General features: G+C 37.3%; 1 protein-coding gene across 2 annotated transcripts in view; it reads right to left on the bottom strand.

Moving 5' to 3' along the window:
* HECW2 (HECT, C2 and WW domain containing E3 ubiquitin protein ligase 2) overlaps nt 1–20422 on the bottom strand; it is a gene marked incomplete at both ends in the record, with an annotated part of 235382 nt that overhangs the window by 43964 nt on the left and 170996 nt on the right. For both annotated transcript variants that reach the window (XM_079710019.1, XM_079710018.1), the window contains 2 exons: nt 6569–6678; nt 13276–13359. In XM_079710019.1, the coding sequence (XP_079566145.1) occupies nt 6569–6678; nt 13276–13359 (194 nt within the window). The remainder of the gene's footprint in view (nt 1–6568; nt 6679–13275; nt 13360–20422) is intronic.

The following is a 20422-nucleotide window of genomic DNA, read 5'->3' as shown; positions in this document are numbered from 1 at the left end:
CATGCAGCACAAGTCCAGTTAGAGTGGCAGAATAAAGCTTTTGCTGCTGCAGTCTGAGTAACTGCAGACTACTAAACCCAGACAGCTCAGAAAGCAGCCATAATGAACAGCTTTCAAGAGCGCGATCATTGATGGGGAAGAGGAAAAACAGGAACAAAAGACCAAAAACCTTTCAGGACTCAAAAGAAACCCGATTCTTTAAGAGTTGATTACTTTTGAAAAACAGCACATATACTATTGCTATATAATTTGAGATGCTTAAAAGGATGTGGCAAATGCCATAACGCGTTCCATCAATATCAATACAGACACTTAATAAAAATTAGCTCTGACTCCTTTTAAGCTCTAGGTAAAGGAATTCAATTATGGAGACTCTGGAGACAGAAATTGTTAAATGCAAAAATTCTTTTGCCAATAGTTCTATTATGAAAAAATCATTTACACATTACATCATGATTTAAAAATTACAATAAATTATGCTGTTGGCCCTTGTCAAATTCTTAATGTAAGTCAGGTGCAGCTGCCAAGAAAATCCAGGGCAGAAACAATATTACTTCCACTTTGGAAATAAAAAATTATCTTGGAGACTGAGCTCACAGAACTAAGAACCATAACTGTAAGTGAAGTTCTAGAATATAATTCTCTTATAGAGAGAGTAATGACATAGTCTTTATGGTCTTAAAAAAGGAAGTCAGATACGAAAAGGTCAATGTTACATATAGGAAGTGATCAAATGAAAGGCTGGTTTTACGGATAGTCAGAATTATGTTAATTATTTATAGGAAAAAATTTCAGTAACAGATATTAGACTTTTTAAAAATCATTGCTAGGCAGGCCTAAAGTACTTCCATATAGTGTTACACTATTTCCACATACTGTTAAAAAACTGTACAGTCACATACAAACTAAAGAATTCTACCAGGCAAAGGATTTCTTTTCTAGGTGATACTAGAAAAACCTTGGCATCAAACAGCTAAGAAGTCTGGGTCTTTTTGATGCTGGGTGTGCCACCCAGAACCCAGAATGCTCTGATGACTTGCTCTTGGTCTGCAATGGAGGGGGATGAAGCTCAGCCTAATTCAGCATGGTTCCTGGCCTATGTACTGGGATGGCTCAGAAGAGAATTTCTTTTCTGTTCACTTTCTAAAACAGATAAACTCTATGGCATTTTAAAAACAAGAATTCCCGGTTACTGAATGAGAACAAACTATCAAGCATTATAATAATTTCTGGAAAACTCTGTCTTCTGGAACATAGATCAACAATGGAAATTAAGAAAAAAACCAAAAAACAAACAAAACCTTAAAAATAGCTGGCACAAAGCACAAGCAAGGAAGTCCTGGCATTTTTGCTTTATTCTCTAAGAGTAATAAAAGGCCCTCAGGTCATTGTTTTGACCTTGTTGATGCTTCCATTTACCTACCATTTATTTATTTGATAATCTGATTTTTCAAATGTTGGCAAATTAAAAGCAATTTATTAAAAGGGGAAAGCTGGAGGGCGTGCCAGTGACAGGCATCTTCTGAGAGCATTAGGGGTGGGAAGCAAGGGAGAGTAACAGCAACAAAAAACACAAAAATAGGGCCTCCCTGGTGGCGCAGTGGTTGAGAGTCCGCCTGCCGATGCAGGGGATACGGGTTCGTGCCCCGGTCTGGGAGGATCCCATATGCCGCGGAGCGGCTGGGCCCGTGAGCCATGGCTGCTGAGCCTGCGCGTCCGGAGCCTGTGCTCCGCAACGGGAGAGGCCACAACAGTGAGAGGCCCGCGTACCACAAAAAAAAAAAAAAAAAAAAAAAAAAAAAAAAACACAAAAATAAAAATACCTGTATATTGTGACAGAGATAGTACTTGGTTTTCCTCCGGTCTCTGCAATCATAACTCCCCCATCCCCACCTACCCAGAGAGCATCCTTCATTTGTACTGTTTGGTTCCTAGATCATCTCTGTGGGGCTTAGCAAAGAGAAGGGATACAACACTTTTTCTAAAAACAAGTATAAAGCTGCTTCAGAGACTGCGGGAAAGGGGAGGGATGGAAGAGGGAGAAGGGAGGGTGGGAGGAAGTCAAAGAAGGAGGAAGGGAGAGGAGGGAGAGAGAGACACTGAGAGAGAGAGAGAAAGGGAGGGGGAGATGGAGGGGGAGAGAGTGAGGAGGAAAGGCAGGGGGAGGGGAGGGCAAGGAAGAGAGAATATTTGTGAAAAGAGCAGATGAGATAAGCGGCAGCTGGGATACTAAGACTTTGGAGGAAAAGAGGGGAAAAGAAAGTCCTAAAGGAGGTGCACTGTGTGTTGAGAGAAATAACTGCCCTTAAGACAGCCTCCAGCAAAGACCCACACAGCTCTTCAGTGCTCTCTGGGCTGTTTTACTTCTCGTGAGTGTGATCTGGTGCTCTCCTGGCTTCCAGAGTGTCCAGTTCTAGTCAAGTTATAACAGCTCTGTATGCTGATCCCCCAGAAACCATGAAATATCCTCAAGGTACTGTGTCTAGGGAAGCAGGGAGAAGTATAATGTATTTATGAAAGAGTCTTAGCAAATGGTGGGTTAAACAATTTCTCAGATGTCTAATGTCACAGCTTTGGTCACGTGGAAAATTCACATAAGTAAGCACATCTCCAACAATATTAGATAAATTAGGTGTTCTTGCATTTCAATTCCTAGAAATGTGCAGCTACAAAAAGTCCTTAAATAAAATTCCGGGTCCTATATGCGGCATAATAAACCATATGGTAATTGGAAAGATCTTTTCCTTCTGGCAGAGCTAAGGTTGGGACTGGCATTATAATGGTCCTAGAAAAACAAACCTTCACATTCCAAAATTTTGACAAATCTTAGGTGAGCACTCTAACAGCTGCAAAAAGCAGTGAGTCCAAGTTTCCAAAGCCCCTCTCTCTCCTGCACTTGAAAAGACATGTAAATGGGCTTGGAATGAGGAAAAGTATGGAAAGTTTAGCAGGTTCCTGGGTGTTCTGAAAGAAGATCATTAAAATTTATGATCGTCGTAATTTTTCCAATATTATTCTCAGACCACTAAAAGGAATGAAATTCTAGTCACAAGAAGGAGGATCAGACAACTTGAAAAAATCTGTTAGAAATGTTTTCATAAGAACTTTAGGAGTACTGGTAGAAGAGGCTATTTTACTCAAAGAAACAGAAGATTCCTCCACAGGGTAAATGAGGCTGGTCCTGCCCTTGTTTCATGTGGAATTAGTTATAGTTACTTCCATTGATAGCAGACCGTACATCCCGATTTCAAGATCAAATAAAGTCCACTGAAATAGAGTAGGCCAAAAATATGGAGATGATTCTTCCTGAAAATTAAAACCACCACAAACACTGCTAGCAATTTAAATATATTTGGGTTAGACATGTCTTTGGAAAACGTTTAACTCACAATCTGCTTCCAGAATGCATTTATTACCACCATGGGTTACTTATGTACATGTGTGATGCTACTTGAAAAGAAGAAACTTAGTCACCATTTAGAATGTTCACAGAGTCTCAAAAGGGTCCAGCCCATCACCGAGAGCACATGCCTTTCTTTGCAGGGCTCAGAAGGGACAGGATCCGGTGATCTACTTTTTCTCTAGGAGGAGGGGCCACAGAAAAGGTTTGGAAAAGAGACCTTTGACTGGGATGAGCAATACTCCTCAGAGCTTCATTCCTTTAGCCATAAAGCATGAGGTGAAGGGACAACCCACTGAAACCCCCTCGTAGGTTCTAGCTAAGATTAAGGCCCGTCAGAATGATTAAATATCTAGGCAGCCAGTTCTGCAAATATGAAATAGATTTATATATATCAGTTATTAGTGGTTCATATATTGACAAATTAGACTTCTCAGATTTCCAGAAAGAGAGAAAAAAGGGATAAACTAACATTTATTGGATGCTTGACATGTTTTAGGTACCAGGTGAGGCATTCTCCTCCAAATAACCATGGGAGGTGATTACTATCATTCCCATTTTAAGGAGAAAGAAATTCAAATTCAGGAAAGGAAGTAAACTGCCCAAAGTCACACACAGTTGGTAAATGACCGAGGCCAGCTGTGAATTCCATTAATTTTTCCCCTACACCTTTACACTTACCCGTAGAGCCATATTATTTATTTTCTTTTCATTCTGTATCATCAAAATAAGTGTCCCTACTTTGTTCCAAAGTTGACCTGTGCTTTTGCCTCCAGTGTCCTGCCTTCCCACGGGCCTGTGCTGTGCTGACCGCTGCTTCTTTGCCCCATTCAACAAACCACTTTCCTTCCACCCACACTATCTGACCTCCGCACACACATGCTCAACTTCCCCATCCTAAAATCCATTCCTTAATTCCTCTTCTCCTTCTAAGTACTGCCTTATTTTGCTTCACTTCCATATTTCATGAAGAGAATATTTTTCATGCCTGTTTTCTACTTTACATCTTCTAGCATCCTGTAACTGGTAACATTCCAGTTCATGACCTATTAATTCATAGAAACTGCTTTGGCAAAGGCCACATATAACTTCATGATTTTCAAATCTAATGGCCTCTTCTCAGGCCTCATCCTTCTTGACTTCTTTGAACACCTGGCCCTGTTGGCCACTCCTTCCTTCTTGAAACATGGCTTCCCCAAAAAGCCTTTCCTAATTCTCTTCCAAAATCCACTGGCTCTCTCACTTTCACTTACACCCTCAGCCCCTCCCTTAAATATTGGAGTTGCTCATGTCACCATCCCCTATTTTCTCTTCTTTTCACTGACCTGTCCTCCCTACTTCCTCTGTCTACCCAATGGGCTTCAACTGCCGCCAGCACACTGGTATTCCTAGCTGCTAACCTCCCCTGAGCTCCAAGACTCTGTTTCAGTTGTCTTTGGGTTTCCATCTCCAGTTGGATGGCCCAAAGATTCTTCAACAAAACATGTCTCAAACCAGCCTCCTTTCACCTCTCCCCTCCAGTCTAACCTTTTTCCTTTCTTGGTAAATGGTGTTACCATCTGTCTAGCAGTCTATGTGGTGAGAACCTTAGAATTTGCCTTGACTCTTCCCTATTTGGACTTAAAGTTCTAGGATCTCTACATCCAACATAGCCTTTGAATTAACTCCCTTTTCTCTGTCACTGTTAGTCCAGCCCTTATCATGTCACCTGGGTTAATGCAACAGCCTCCCAGATGGTTTCTTTAACTTTAGTCTCTCGTCTTCTAATACACCCTCCACATGGCCACCAAACTGAACTTTATAAAACAGGATATTCCTGGTTTGTAACTTTTCAGTGGCTCCACATGGAGTACAAAGTGGCCAACCAACTCTAGCCTATCTTTCCAACCTGAGCTTTGAGAACTTGCCTTTACTTGTATCTATTAATTTGTCCTAAACTACTTCCATGCTTCTGTGGCTTAGCTCATGCTACTCCTTAGAATGTCCTCGTTCCTTTGGTCCACCTGGTAAAATCCTATTCATCATTCTTCAAGTCTTCCCTTTATACCTGTTATCTTCACCTTTCCCCAAACACCCCACCCCCATCTTGAAGGAAGAATTGTTCCCACATCTGTGTTCCCACACATTTCTTCATTATGGGACTAAACACAGAGCTTCTGGAGCCACTTATTGACTTACTGCCTCACTGTGTATTTTCAAAGGCAGAGACTGTATTATTCATCTTTGTAGAACCAGGGTCTAATTCAGGGCTTGGATCATAGCTGGATGCTCAATAAATCTCTAGTAAATAAACAAATTAATAGACCTTTTTCTGTTTGCGGTATTCAGTTAGGCTGTAGCTTCACTATGATACCAATATATGAAAACAGGTGTTATATATCAGAGAACATAGAGCAGCTTTTAGTGACACATACGGAGTTTGGATTTCTATTAAAATAGTTTTAAATTCTGATAACTGCTACAGTGTGAACTATATATGGCTTATAATAAGGATAAATAGAGCTGATGTTCTGTCAACATCATGACTACCTTCCTTAAAAAATAACTCATTTGCTAAGCTGCATTATCTACTATTTATTCATGCATCCATTCATTCCTCCATTCATACCATACCCCTTTCAAAAAGAATTTAAACTTAAAATTTTTAGTTAATTTCATCTATCAGCGTGTTCTACCCACCCATGTATCTCTGGTCTTCCTACCTAATGCAGTTAGTAACTACTGAAGGGAAAAAAAATTATCCAAGACCATTAAACTCACTAATTCTAATTCTACAATATTTCTTGAAAATAGAGATTTCTCTTTATTATTCATTGAATCAATCTCCTAACTAGAACTTTTTAAATCCAAACAGCTAACATAGTATTTTGTGCCCTAATATTTTCCAAGGTATATTAGGCACTACATAACATAATGAAAAGTAAATTCTACATCTGAGTATTTCATACTGCTAACATTTATCCTATTTTGGAATGTTATTATTTTCCTGTCAAAATAAATCCCCATGGAAACAAGCCAGTTTTAAGAGACAGGAAGTACCACAGAATATGTACCTGCGCCAACAGTACAGATGTACCCAAAGTGTTCCCTTACTGTCCTTTATGAGGACAGAGCATGTGACTTTAGGGCTCACTCCTCAGAGAAACTGCATGCAGCCGGTGGACTCACCTGGCGAATTCTGGGGAGAGGACACAGGAGAGCCACGTGGGGACTGACAGTAGCTGGGATGGAGTAAGGCATGTGGAGGCACATATGACATTATCTCTTCTTCAAATAAACTGGGGAAAGACAAGAAATAAAATGCATACTTTAGCCAAAGAGGTGGGTAAATGCCTTGTTTCCGCAATGAGTAAGTCGATCTCTCTGAGCAATTCCATCTGAGGTCCAGTTCACGTCCCAAAGAAAGCACCTGTCCCCGTTCTCCTGCAGGTAATTCGTGGGACAAAAACAGTTGGCTCTTGAATCTTTTGTGAAACCTGTGGTTATTTTCCTGTTTTCCTACCAACTTTGGACAGCATGATCTCTATTTTGTTACTTTAAGTGAGTTTGAGTTTGCACGTTCATCTGAAAATAGCCTGGGTTTTTACGTCTAGGAATATGAGTCAAACACAAGAGACAATGTTTATGGAAGACCCATAGTAAATACACAAAGTATATTCATACCTTCATTCCAAGACACATACAACATGGTCTCAGCCTTCAAAGAGCTCGGGATTTCATTGGAGAATTAAAAGCAAAATAAAACAAAACACCTCTTAAATAATTACAACTGCTAAATAATAAGCTTCCTCATTTAGTCTGGCTTTGTAATGTTTTTCAAATGTGAGGATTTTGATGGTATTCAACCTAGTGTCTTCTTTCTCCTTCATACTGAAATTTCTGTTTCTAATACTCTCCTAAAAGATAGTAACCAGGGATCTGAGATCTTGGAATCCTAGACTTTTCATTAACTGTTATGATAAAGAAATGTACTACTGATGATCAAATATACAAACACTTGACAAAACAGAATCAACAATATAAGTAAGAGTACTTGTGTTTTTAAATTAAGAGTAGAAGTAGCTTTCCCTCAAACTTGGTCACATCTAGAAACCTGCTACTTGTTTTCAAAAAACATTGAGAAAAAGTGGCAACAGTTTAGTGTTGCGGAGATTTAAGGAAAGAACTCCTAAGGGTTATAGCACTGGTTTTCCACTGAGCTTATTTTGCCCTTCCCCACACTCTATGGGACATCGCACAATGTCTGAGGACGTTTTTGGTTGTCGTAACTGGGAGACGGGGTGCTTTCGGCATCCAATGGGTAGAGGCCAGGATGCTGATAAACATCTTACAATGCACAGAATAGCTCCCTGCAACAAAGACATATCCAGCCCAAAATGTCAATACTTTTAAGGCTGAGGGACCCTGGGTTACAGCAATGCAATAACAACTTGATAATTCTTTCTCTGGTTCTTCATTCACCTGCACACGTCTGCTAAACCACTATAAACCGCTATCACAAAAACATTTTTAGAGACCATAGTTTCTTAAGCCATATTTCCACTTTTAAACTATAAAAGTCAAAAGATTTAGAAACAGAAGCAATAAGTAATTGTATTTGTAATACCAAATTAAGCCCTGAAACAGTCAATTCTCTTTCTCAATAACCATTGAAATAATGTGAATTTTAAGTTGATTGCTAAGGAAAAATGCCATATAAACAGTTGATAACATAAAGGTCTAGAAATTCATAGCTAAATTAATTGAAAAGTAGGAATTAGCACCCTCTCCTCGAACATCTATACCTGTGTCCTTTGCTCCATGACACTTACTTCCTTTAAATACAACCAATATGCAGAAATCGTTCTTATCGAGAGAAATTTTTTTACTTGAAAAATTTAATATAGGAGAGATAGCAAATAACATAAAAACACTCAATACATATCATCCAGGATTAGTACATGTTAACCCCATTACTTTTGCTTCAAACACACATGCATACTTAGGGATGTCTATATATCTATATATAGATGTATCTATATATCTGTGTGTATGCATGTTATGTATATGAAGTCCCTTTTGAGTGCCTCTATCATGACTTTAACATATCCTTCCATAGTCTGATACTTTGCAACATATGTACAGACAAACAATATACAGTTTTGCCTTATGTGCTGCTAAAAAATTATTTAAATACTTTATAAGTATACTGAATTCTTGAACTTTTTTTTTTTTTTTTTTTTTTTTTTTTTGCGGTAGGCGGGCCTCTCACTGTTGTGGCCTCTCCCCTTGCGGAGCACAGGCTCCGGAGCACAGGCTCAGCGGCCATGGCTCACGGGCCCAGCCGCTCCGCGGCATGTGGGATCTTCCCAGACCGGGGCACGAACCCGTGTCCCCTGCATCGGCAGGCGGACTCTCAACCACTGCGCCACCAGGGAAGCCCTTGAACTTTTTTTATTCAACAATATATTTCTGGTATCTGTCTGTGTTGATATATAAGGGTCTAGTTTACTACTTTTACCTGCTATGTAGTATTCCATTCTATTAATGTATTAGTTTATTTATCCATACCTTTCTTGACAAATATTGACTTTTTTTCCCCAACTGTGTGCTTTTTATCAATAATGGTGCAATGACTATCCTGTATGTATCACCTTGTATACATGTAATACAGTTTCTTAGTGTAAATATGGTATGTATCTAAAAGCAGAGTTGCTCAGTCATAGTGTATATGTTTTTTTAATAGACCTTTATTGGAGTATAATTGCTTCACAATACTGTTAGTTTCTGTTGTACAACAAAGTGAATCAGTCATATGCATACATATATCCCCATATCCCCTCCCTCTTGAGCCTCCCTCCCACCCTCCTAATCCCATGTCTATGTCATCGCAAAGCACTGGGTTAATCTCCCTGTGCTATGTTGCTGCTTCCCACTAGTTAACTGTTTTACATTCGGTAGATGTTGATGCTATTCTCACTTCGCCTCAGCTTCCCCCTCCCTTACCGTATCCTTAAGTCCATTTTCTATGTCTATGTCTTTATTCCTGCCCTGCCACTAGGTTCATCAGTACCTTTTTTTTTTTTTTTTTTAGATTCCATATATATATGTTAGCATACGGTATTTGTTTTTCTCCTTCTGACTTATTTCACTCTGTATGACAGACTCTATGTCCATACACCTCACTGCAAATAACTCAGTTTTGTTTCCTTTTATGGCTGAGTAATATTCCATTGTACATATGTGCCATATCTTCTTCATCCATTCATCTGTCGATGGACACTTAGGTTGCTTCCATGTCCTGGCTATTGTAAACAGTGCTGCAATGAACACTGTGGTACATGTCTCTTTTTGAATTATGGTTTTCTCAGGGTATATGCCCAGTAGTGGGATTGCTGGGTCATATGTTAGTTCTATTTTTAGTTTTTTAAGGAACCTCCATGCTGTTCTCCATAGTGGCTGTATCAATTTACATTCCCACCAACAGTGCAGAAGGGTTCCTTTTTCACCACACCCTCTCCAGCATTTATTGTTTCTAGATTTTTTGATAATGGCCATTCTGACTGGTGTGAGGTGATAGCTCATTGTAGTTCTGATTTGTATTTCTCTAATAATTAGTGATGTTGAGCATCTTTTCATTTGCCTCTTGGCCATCTGTATGTCTTCTTTGGTGAAATGTCTATTTAGATCTTCTGCCCAATTTTTAATTGAATTGTTTGTTTTTCTGATATTGAGCTCCATGATAGCTAAAAGCAGCGTTACTCACTCATAGTGTATATGTCTTTTTAACTGTACAAGATATTGTCAAATTGTCCTCCAAAGAGGTTGTAGAAATTGCAATCCATCGAGTCCAGAAAACATGGAGTTCCTACTTATTACTTGGTATTACCAGACTTTTTGATTTTTTCAAATTTAATAGTATGAAATAGTATCTCATTATTTGAAATTGCATTTTATGATTACTAGCATCTTTCCATGAGTTTATTGGCTATTCATGCTTCAATTCCTTTGAAATACCTTTTTATATTCTTTTTTAAAATTTTATTTATTTAATTTATTTTTATTTTTGGCTGCGTTGGGACTTTATTGCTGCATGTGGGCTTTCTCTAGTTGCGGCGAGCGGGGGTTAACTCTTCATTGCAGTGCGCGGGCTTCTCATTGCGGTCGCTTCTCTTGTTGCGGAGCACAGGCTCTAGGCACGTGCGCTTTAGTAGTTGTGGCTCATGGGCTCAGTAGCTGTGGCTCGGAGGCTCTAGAGTGCAGGCTCAGTAGTTGTGGCGCACGGGCTTAGTTACTCCGTGTCATGTGGGATCTTTCCAGACCAGGGCTCGAACCCATGTCCCCTGCATTGGCAGGCGGATTCTTAACCACTGCACCACCAGGGAAGCCCCTTTTTATATTCTTTATCCATTTTTCTTTTGGGTTATTTTCTTTCAAATTGATTTAAAGGCATGCTTTATGTATTCATGATATCTTTGTTTTATGTGTTGTGAATATATTCTTCTAGTTTGTTGCCTTCTTTATGCCTTTATATGGGGTGTCTTTCATTACATAAAATTAAGAATGCTAATGTAGTCAAATTTATCAATCATTTCCTATATAAGCTCTGTTAAAGGCACACTTCTTACATTAGTTGAGTTAGTGACAGAATACATGAAATAGAATAACCAATAACAAATACAACAAAGTTATTTTAAAATTCTTGAGTTTTGTAATAGCTATATTGGAAAATAATCTTACATGGGTTTATTTTAAAATGAACAATTTCCTAGAGCTATATCATTTCTACATTGCAGCTTGCTGATGATATTCAAGTCCATTTGTACCAGGAGTGACTTTCCTTTTTAAGAAATAAACAATGTATATAGGTAAAAATTAAATAAGATACAAGGATATAATGTACAGCACAGGAAATATAGCCAATATTTTAATAATAACTTTAAGTGGAGTATAATCTATAGAAACATTGAATCATTATGTTGTACACCTAAAATAAATATAGCATTGTAAATCAATTATACTTTAATAAAAATATTTTTATTAAAATGTAATTCACATACTACAAAATTCACCCAAGAAAATAAATATTTTTAAATACAAAAAAAGAAAGAAATAGACAAAGTATAAAAACAGAAACAGAGACTCCATCTACATATCCAACAAGCCCACTGCCTGAGTTTATATTTACTGATTCAAATGACTCAAACTCCAAAGTAAAATAAAAAATAAAGATCTGAGAATATCCCAAAATGTTTCAATAATCATTAAATATTATTTATTAAGCATGCACATGTAATATATTGTGTCACAGCATACAACTATTTATTTGCTCATCCAAATGAAGTAAAAGTCTAGAATTAATTAACATCATTTGTCATTTGTATGTAATAATTATAAAGCTACTATATGTAAGTAAATTTCTCACACTTCTCCAAAGGCTCAACTTCAGAAAACATGCTTATTTTCCCAAAAGGGCAAAAATGTAGCCTTGCTCTTTATATATAAATCAGTTTTCAAATATTTTAAAATTCAACCACATAACATATAGAAATTCATGCCAACTGTGGTGTTTAACAATGTACAAATATTATAAACTATATTGTAACTCAAAATATTTAGGACTATACCATCTAAGGATTACTTAACTAAGGACAGGTGAACAATAATCATGATTTCTGTTTTGCAATCATTTTTGCTTTTACTAATTCCAAAAGTAGAACTCTTTAAATAAAAAAACACAGACTTCTAGAATGAATCAAAAGAGTCCTATCCCAGCCAGAATTCTGTAATAAATGTTACTACTTTATCAACAACCAAACTATGGTAGAAACATCATACTCCATATTAATTGCCCAAGAGTCTTCATGAGTATCTAGCATGCTACATCCTGCTTTCAGAACTGCCAGAACACCACAAGTTGAAGGTCACCACCTGGGCTGAGAAGTGACGCCCAACCACCAATACATCTTGTTCAGGATAAAATGAAGTGAAATAACTATGGAAAGTGATTATATCCCTTTGAATTATGCTCCAACCACAGAGTAAAAGAAAATAACTTTTTGGCTTTAGTTTTACAAATATGGCAACTATCGAGCACACAGTAGAAATGGTTAGAGTTAAGATTATCATGAATAATATGAATGAGACTATTAACACTTTGAGATAATAAAACATTGCTGATATGGCCAAGCATGGCTTCCCTTTAAGCCTATGGAGGTTACAGTAGTAGGTGCCCCAGTCACTAGGTACAGCAAAGCATTATTTTACTCTGATCTCCTACATTTGAGAGATAATATCAAAAATGAAAAAGTCTCTTGAAAGCTTGCCATTCTAAGCTACTCTAAAGTTTAAAACTAAAGCTCACCTAACCATCAGAAAAGAAAATATAATTGGTCAGTATTAGGAAGGTCTATCAAGTTGGCAGTGAGTACCAGTGACCAAATTTCAACTTTCTTATCTGATTTCCCATCTTAAATTCTCAAAACCATAAAGTAAATAGATAACGTCAAATCAGCAAACAGGGACAAAACACCTTTCGAGAAAAAAATTTTGGACGAAAATATAAATACAACCTCTCTTCTACTCTGATGAGGCAAGCCAGGTATAACCTCCTGCTCCCTTCTGTGATGGGACATTCTACTCATCGGCCTCTATAGACTTTTCGTTCTCCAGTACCACCTCCTCTGCCAGCAGGGTGAGAACAAAATCAAACTGATTCCAGTGATAAGAAATGAAATCTGAAATGAATTATCACTAAATCAGCATCTTATACCTTCAATGTGAGTATCCTACGAGTCTTTAAGAATATAGGCTGCCAACATTGGCACGTTATTTTCTAAAATGCTCCACGATGCCTGATGATAGGAGACTTCCCACTTCAAGAAGCGGTTACGTACCTCAGCAACATAACAAGGTCGGCATCACTTGAAAGACGCACCAATCCTGGGGTCCCTTCAGTTCGGATAAATTGGATCTTCTCCCTATTCAAGCAAAGAAACAGCTCAAATATGTGTAGTAGACTTTTGGGACATAACTCAGTACTTTAGGTACCATTTTTTTTAAAAACAATGGTCACACATTTTTGGGGGGACTATTATATGGCAGCTACTGTGCCCTAGGAATACACAACCAAGAAAAACGTGGTCCTTGCCTTCAAGGAGGACCTCGCGAGCCTGAACATCACCCAGTTCTAACACTGCCAAAAAAATTATTTTATTGCTTTCATCTTTTGCTGCCTAAATACTACTGTGGGTAGCAGCACCATCCAACCAATAAAACTCAGTTTCTGCTTTGAGTTAAAAGCCTTGTTGTGGGCTTGAATCTAAGCAACAGTCTGGACCATTCAGGCTGATTCTCTCTTATTCCAAAAAGGGAGTGTGTAGGGATATTCATTTATTTTCCTGAGGATATACCTCTACATTTGTGTAATGAGTACATTCCTACTTGGAAGCAAGTAGTATCTATAAATTATATATTCAATATAAAAGCATATGGCCCTCTCAAATAACTGAAACCTAAACATTTTCAGTTACTATAGTTGGTGAAATAGATTGTGCATATACTTGTGCAAATGTACATATACATACACATATCAAACACAATGATGTGAGTTATCTGGACCATTATTTTATTATAGTTATATGTGATAACACAAGTTTTTGTTTGTTTGATAAGTCATCGTTTTGCTAGTTTCAATTCTTTGTATGAATATAAATTCAGTAAAATTTTTCCTGGTTGCTTCCCCTCATTTACATCATGCCATTTCAAAGCACACCATATCAATTTTGATAAGATGAGGCCAAAATTAAGAACATAAACTATGGTACTGAAAGCATTACATTTGATAGGAACATAGGGGTCAACACAAGCATATAATTTTACTCTAAGTGCTAATGACAATATATTCTGATTCCTGTATACTATGAAATAAAATATCAATCTCTGATGTAAGTATTTATTTAGATTTAGTTCTTTTCCACAGAGTATCTTGTTTTCCTGTTTGATATTTACACAAAGCTCTAATGAATTTTATATTCCCAAATTTCAAATTCTAATTCAATTGCATGCAGGCTTGAAAGTAATGAGGTGAAAGGCAAGGTTTAATTGTTGAGATGAAAAATTCCCTAATGTACAGAAAAGTCAACTGATACGCTCTTAGCCACACAGCTTACTGGGAATGATAAACAGAGTATAGCCCTAGGCTTCTTCTGCCTAGATCCATTTTACATAACCTGTTAGCATATGATGCACCTAATCTTTGATATTATCAACTTTTCTTTTTGGTCCTTTATTGCCAGTAGCAATATTATATGTTTTATATAATTTTTATATGATCTAATTTTATATTATGAAACCTTATACTATAGCTATATTATATATTATATATACTATATATAGTAGCTAGCTACTGGCAATATAGATACAGATATAGCTACACATATAGATGAATGGCAGACATATATATAAAGAAACTATTCAGAAGAGAAAGTCCAGCCTCTCCTCTCTGCTTAAGGTTATTTCAGTCTGAAGTCTCAAATCAAGCAGAACATTTTTCCTCGAGTGTTACAATCATATGTCTGAAGCACATGACAGAAACCAAGGCCCATTATCTGGTAAATGGTTTTTTGATAAGACATGTAAAAGTTAGTTTAAAGAAAGCTAAATTAGAGAAAAGTTATCTTGGAGGAAAAAATGAACTTGACCAAAGAAGTACTCTTGTAAGGGTCAGTAACAATATGTTTTGATCTTGAAGAATCAAAAGCTGTCTCCAATAAATATACAGTTTATCTCCTCAGTGTATCACAATGAATGAGGCAAACCAAACACAACGAGAAAAGAAACGGGCTGAGCACTCTCCTCCACTCCTTTAACTGGAACCACACAGAAGGGGTTGAGTGATGAAAAAGATAGCATGCTCCGGACTATGGCTTGTATGTATCCTGTGATAGCCTGTGAATAAGGAACAGATCATAGCTTCCTGAGTCAGAAGGATGACAGGGTGAGGGAAGGAAAGGGAAAGACACCAGCGTAAACATGCCAATTGGGAAACTTTTCATCATTTTCCAGATATTACCTAATGAGGCAGTGAAGGCAACTGGTCTGATTCTTTGGGCCAGAACATACCAGAGGCAGGCTGAGACTAGTTCTCTATGGGCCCAGCTCATTTATCACAATGGCAAGTGATGGGTCATGTGCTTCCGGAACAAGACACTGGAGCATATTATCTGATGTACATCACACCACTAGGGACTTTATTATATTAATATGCGTTCATTCAGCAAACATTTTCTGAGTGCCTACTGTGTGCTGGGCATGGTACCACATACTGGGAATCCAACTGGGTGTAAGACACAGCCCCTTTCTCAAAGAGTTCATGGTGCAGTGGAAGAGAGACAGTCCATGGGCAATTCCATTATGACATGAAAATATTTAAATTATTCCATTCACTTAACTGAGCTCTGTTTAGACCTTATACCCACTCTTCTTCTAATAAGTCCTTCACGAAGTTATTTCACGCAGAAACAAAGAAGGCATTGGTTTATTGACTGTCAAGAAAGCAGATCAAGGCTGAGGAAGAAAAAGAAGTCAGTAGCTATCCTCAGAAATGTCACCAATCTTTCCTGAAGGGGAAAAAACGGGAACTACTCCTCGGTTATCAGGTCCTTGCCCAATATTCTACAGGCCGGTATTTCTTTCTTTTTTTTTTTTTTTTTTTTTGCGGTACGCAGGCCTCTCACCGCTGCGGCCTCTCCCGCCGCGGAGCACAGGCTCCGGACGCGCAGGCTCAGCGGCCATGGCTCACGGGCCCAGCCGCTCCGCGGCATGTGGGATCTTCCCGGACCGGGGCACGAACCCGTGTCCCCTGCATCGGCAGGCGGACTCTCAACCACTGCGCCACCATGGAAGCCCAAGGCCAGTATTTCTTAAACTGGCATCGTTGCCTACTAGAAATCTACAGACATAATCTTGAGTTCTTGGAGAATTTTAAAATGCTGTGTTTTCACTTTGATGATCAAAACTGCTAACATGAAGTAAGCTATTGTGGACAATCTAGATGACATTCATGACTCAACATTACTAAGTGACTTCAACCTCCCATGTTTGCATTTACAAAACACTTGTTGCCAAGTGATCAGAGGTGAACTTTCAGGGTGTTGATGAGCAGGGCTTTGATATTAAATATGATAACAGTCCCTGTCTGCTACTCACACGCAATTCTTTCGCCATTTAAAAAGACAAGACTTTTCTTTGGAAGTATTAATTTGCAAATTAAATGATCATGATGAAGTGAGACAAGGTAATTTATGTATAAATTGCCATAGGCTAAAGAGAAAACAAAATAAATGGACTTAAGAAGTGAATTATGCATTTATGCTAAATAAAGCAAAAAAGATGTTATGGTTTATTCTAAGAACAAAAGTTTTAATATAGTTTAGAAGTAGAAAAGTGGTGGTAGAATCATCACAGGGTACGTTTAATGATATATTTTTCTTCAGTATTGTACTTGGGGGTGCACCATTAAATGAACTGACTCTTCACATAGATAAAAATAAGCTATTTGTTAAGAAAGAAAAGTGATGACCACAATAATGCCACAGATGCATGATATACCATTAGATGCAAAATCAAAAGAATCAAGTCATAACACAAGTGAAACCAAAAGCACAAATGTATCTTTCCACTGACACTGGTCTCAACATTGGTGATCTGGCTTCTGAAAAATAAAACCTTCTCACAATATCATTCATTCAAATGTTATTTTTTTAGTTTTTATTTAATTTATATTTCTTTTGGTTTTATAGCTTATAAAAGCTGTAAGGATAAGAAGATTATGTATATTTTATATTTGTACACATTTAAGTTTCATTAAAATAAAAGTGGTTAAAATCACCATTGTAGATCTGCAATGCTTCTTTTCCTTTTAGGATGGAAAATAACAGATTTGGCTCCTAAAAAATTTCCATGAGTCCACCCAGTGTCTGAAATAAACATAAAAAGTTTGAGAAATGTTGTTGATGATTCATATGGCTCTGATTAGAGGGACATTTGAAAGTTACATTAATGTATTTATTCATTTATTTTATAAATTTATAGAGTTAGAAGGAATCCGTGGCAGTCCTCTAATTTCTTTCTTTACTGTCTTCACCATAATGAAGAAATTCTATTCAATTTTAGTGGTTTATAATGAGAATTAAGATTACATTCAAATAACATTTTATCATTTGACCGTCTCTGAATGGGCATGTTTCTCACTGTGCCCTTTATAGCACATTCCAGCATTTTCTCCATCGCACTTTCTCACACGGCCACTCAGTTATAACTTCAGTTCCTTTTGAATTGTGAGATTCTGGAGGGCAAAAGCCCTTCCTCCTTTATCTTTGTGCCTCCAAGCACCTAGCACTATGCTGTGCACACAAGAAGTGCTCAGTAAAATCAAACCAGGCACATGATCAGTTAACACCAAAACAGATTTGGCTCCTAACAAATTTCCCTGTGTCCAACTCAGTATTTGGAATAAACTTATATTTATAGCATTTTTTTGTTGTGGTGGAGAAAAGAGAATCAGAAAGCTAACATTAGATTATTGACTAAAACAGAACCCACTGTAGGAAGCGCAAAGACAGGTAAAGGCAACCTCTTAATAAGAAAACAGCTGTTATAACTAAGAGATTTATACAGATGCTAGACTGTAGTGTCTACTGTAGTAGACATAGTGACAACCTCAGGAAAACGTCTCTGGCTATTGCTGTCTCTCAGATGCCCATGGCCTTCAGACGTTGGTAACCACTTCCTCCAATGCATAGAATCACCCCAGAAGATCAACTCAAGCAGAAGATCATCTGAGGATAAGGAACATAGTCTCAAGACCAGAATTCCCACAGAAAATATCCTCATTGAAACCAACCAACATTTTGGTGAAATTAAAGTAGGGCATGTGATCAAAAACAATCCGAAGCAGGAGTGCCTCTAAACCACAACACTCTCTGGACTGTAGACTCTGCACACACACGGTTCCTGTAGACACAGTTTAGTAAACCTTCAAAAATATATATGTTGTTAAAAGCTGCCTTAGGGCAATTTTAGAGAAATCGCCATGACCTCTCTGATGGTGTACCGTCAAGAAAGGAAAATTAGTACTGATCATTCTTATTTCTGATTACAGTCACAGAGCACGGTCTGACTTGAAAGGTAAGAGCCAGGCAGTAGAAAGGTCAACTTTTTTTTCTACTTCTCATTATACAGGTTAGGTTTGGAGATACAGGTCCATTATTATCTCGTGATTCTTATGGACGCACAGAAGTGACATCAATTAGCCATATATGTAGAAGCAATATGTGTTGTAAATGGATATAAATCAACTGCGTTAAGAATTCAGTTACTTAACTCTCTCTCTGCTCGTTTCGTCATCTTGAAGTAAGTATAGTTATACTATCTGCCTCATAGGTTAGTGGATTTAATGAACAAATGCAAATAAAAATGTTTAGCACAGAACTATTATATAGTAGCACTCAACCATTTAAAGATATTGAGTATATTATAAGATATGCCTCATAATTATTTATTAATTTTTCAATGGACAGAATCATCTACTGAAAATAGAGCAAAATAAGATGTCTAGTCATATGCTCCCTTTTTTTGTTTCTGTTGTTGGTAAGTTATTTTAACCATGGTATTTACCTTGGTTAATTCCACAAATATCTATTGAGTACTTCTATGACATGCAGTAGATAAGACCCTGACCTCTCCATAAAACTGAAATAATGCTGTGAGTACCAAAGAGATAATACATATGAAGGGTTTACAGTTCTCATAATTCAATGGATAATGGGAAACATTATTCTCAGTAAAGCAAAATTCTATGTAAAGCAAAACCATTTTGGACTCTAAAAAAGGAATTTAGTTATTATACAAAAAAACATGTGGGGCTTCCCTGGTGCGCAGTGGTTGGGAGTCCGCCTGCCGATGCAGGGGACACGGGTTTGTGCCCCGGTCCGGGAAGATCCCACATGCCGTGGAGCAGCTGGGCCCATGAGCCATGGCCACTGAGCCTGCGCGTCCGGAGCCTGTGCTCTGCAACGGGAGAGGCCGCAGCGGTGAGAGGCCTGCGTGCCGCAAAACCCCCCCCCCCCAAAAAACATGTGGTTATAAGACACCTTACCTAAGGCATTCTAACAGCTTGCACCGTAAGCCCATCATTATTCTGAAGAATTAGTATCTAGGGTATACTAGAATGCATAATTGGTGGCTTATATTTTCTTATGAATTATAATAATTTATTATGTATTTGATAACAAGTGTTTTAACTGAAAATATATTCAGGAATTGAAACTATGTTATATATGAATATATTTTATTTTAAAATCAATATATATATAAAAACAAAAAACCCCAATTGGTTATAATATAAGGCATTAAAACGGACAAGTCAGTTAAAGAGCGTGTAAAGGGACAGACAAGGATAAGGCAGTATTTTTTCAACAGTGATATAAAATGACAAGGTAAGGGAAAAAAGAACTTCAGGCACCAATTTTTGGAAAACAGTACTACAAAAACTAGTGGTTTTCTAGATTTGGCAGTTTATTATTTAGAAAACTAAAAACAAAAAGTCCACCCACAACAGAAACAAAAACATAAAATACTTTGGGAAAACCTAGACAAGAAACATTCAGTTCCTAAATAAATAAATAAGAAAATTTTATTGTAGGAAATGAGGGGTTGAACACATGAAAAAAACTGTAGCTGTAGAATAATAAATGGAAAACTAAATATTCTAATCGTATCCAAAGTAATTTAAAAATTTTTAAAAATCCCCATCAAAATCCCAATGTAATTTAAAAAGTTGAGAACATTATTCAGAATTTCATCTCAATACTCAAAATAATGCTATGTGCTAGAGAATTTTAGCCAAGTTTTCAAAATAAATAATTGTTATGCTATCATTTCCTGAGATCTAAAATAACATACTAGAATATACAAAGATATATAAATTGTTGTATTAAAAAGATGGATTCTTTATATATGTGATTTTGTGTACTGGAAATG

Source organism: Hyperoodon ampullatus, assembly GCF_949752795.1.
Source record: "Hyperoodon ampullatus genome assembly, chromosome: 8".
Classification (NCBI taxonomy): domain Eukaryota; kingdom Metazoa; phylum Chordata; class Mammalia; order Artiodactyla; family Ziphiidae; genus Hyperoodon; species Hyperoodon ampullatus.
Note: the sequence above shows the minus strand (reverse complement) of the source record. Positions and strands in the feature narration are given on the sequence as shown.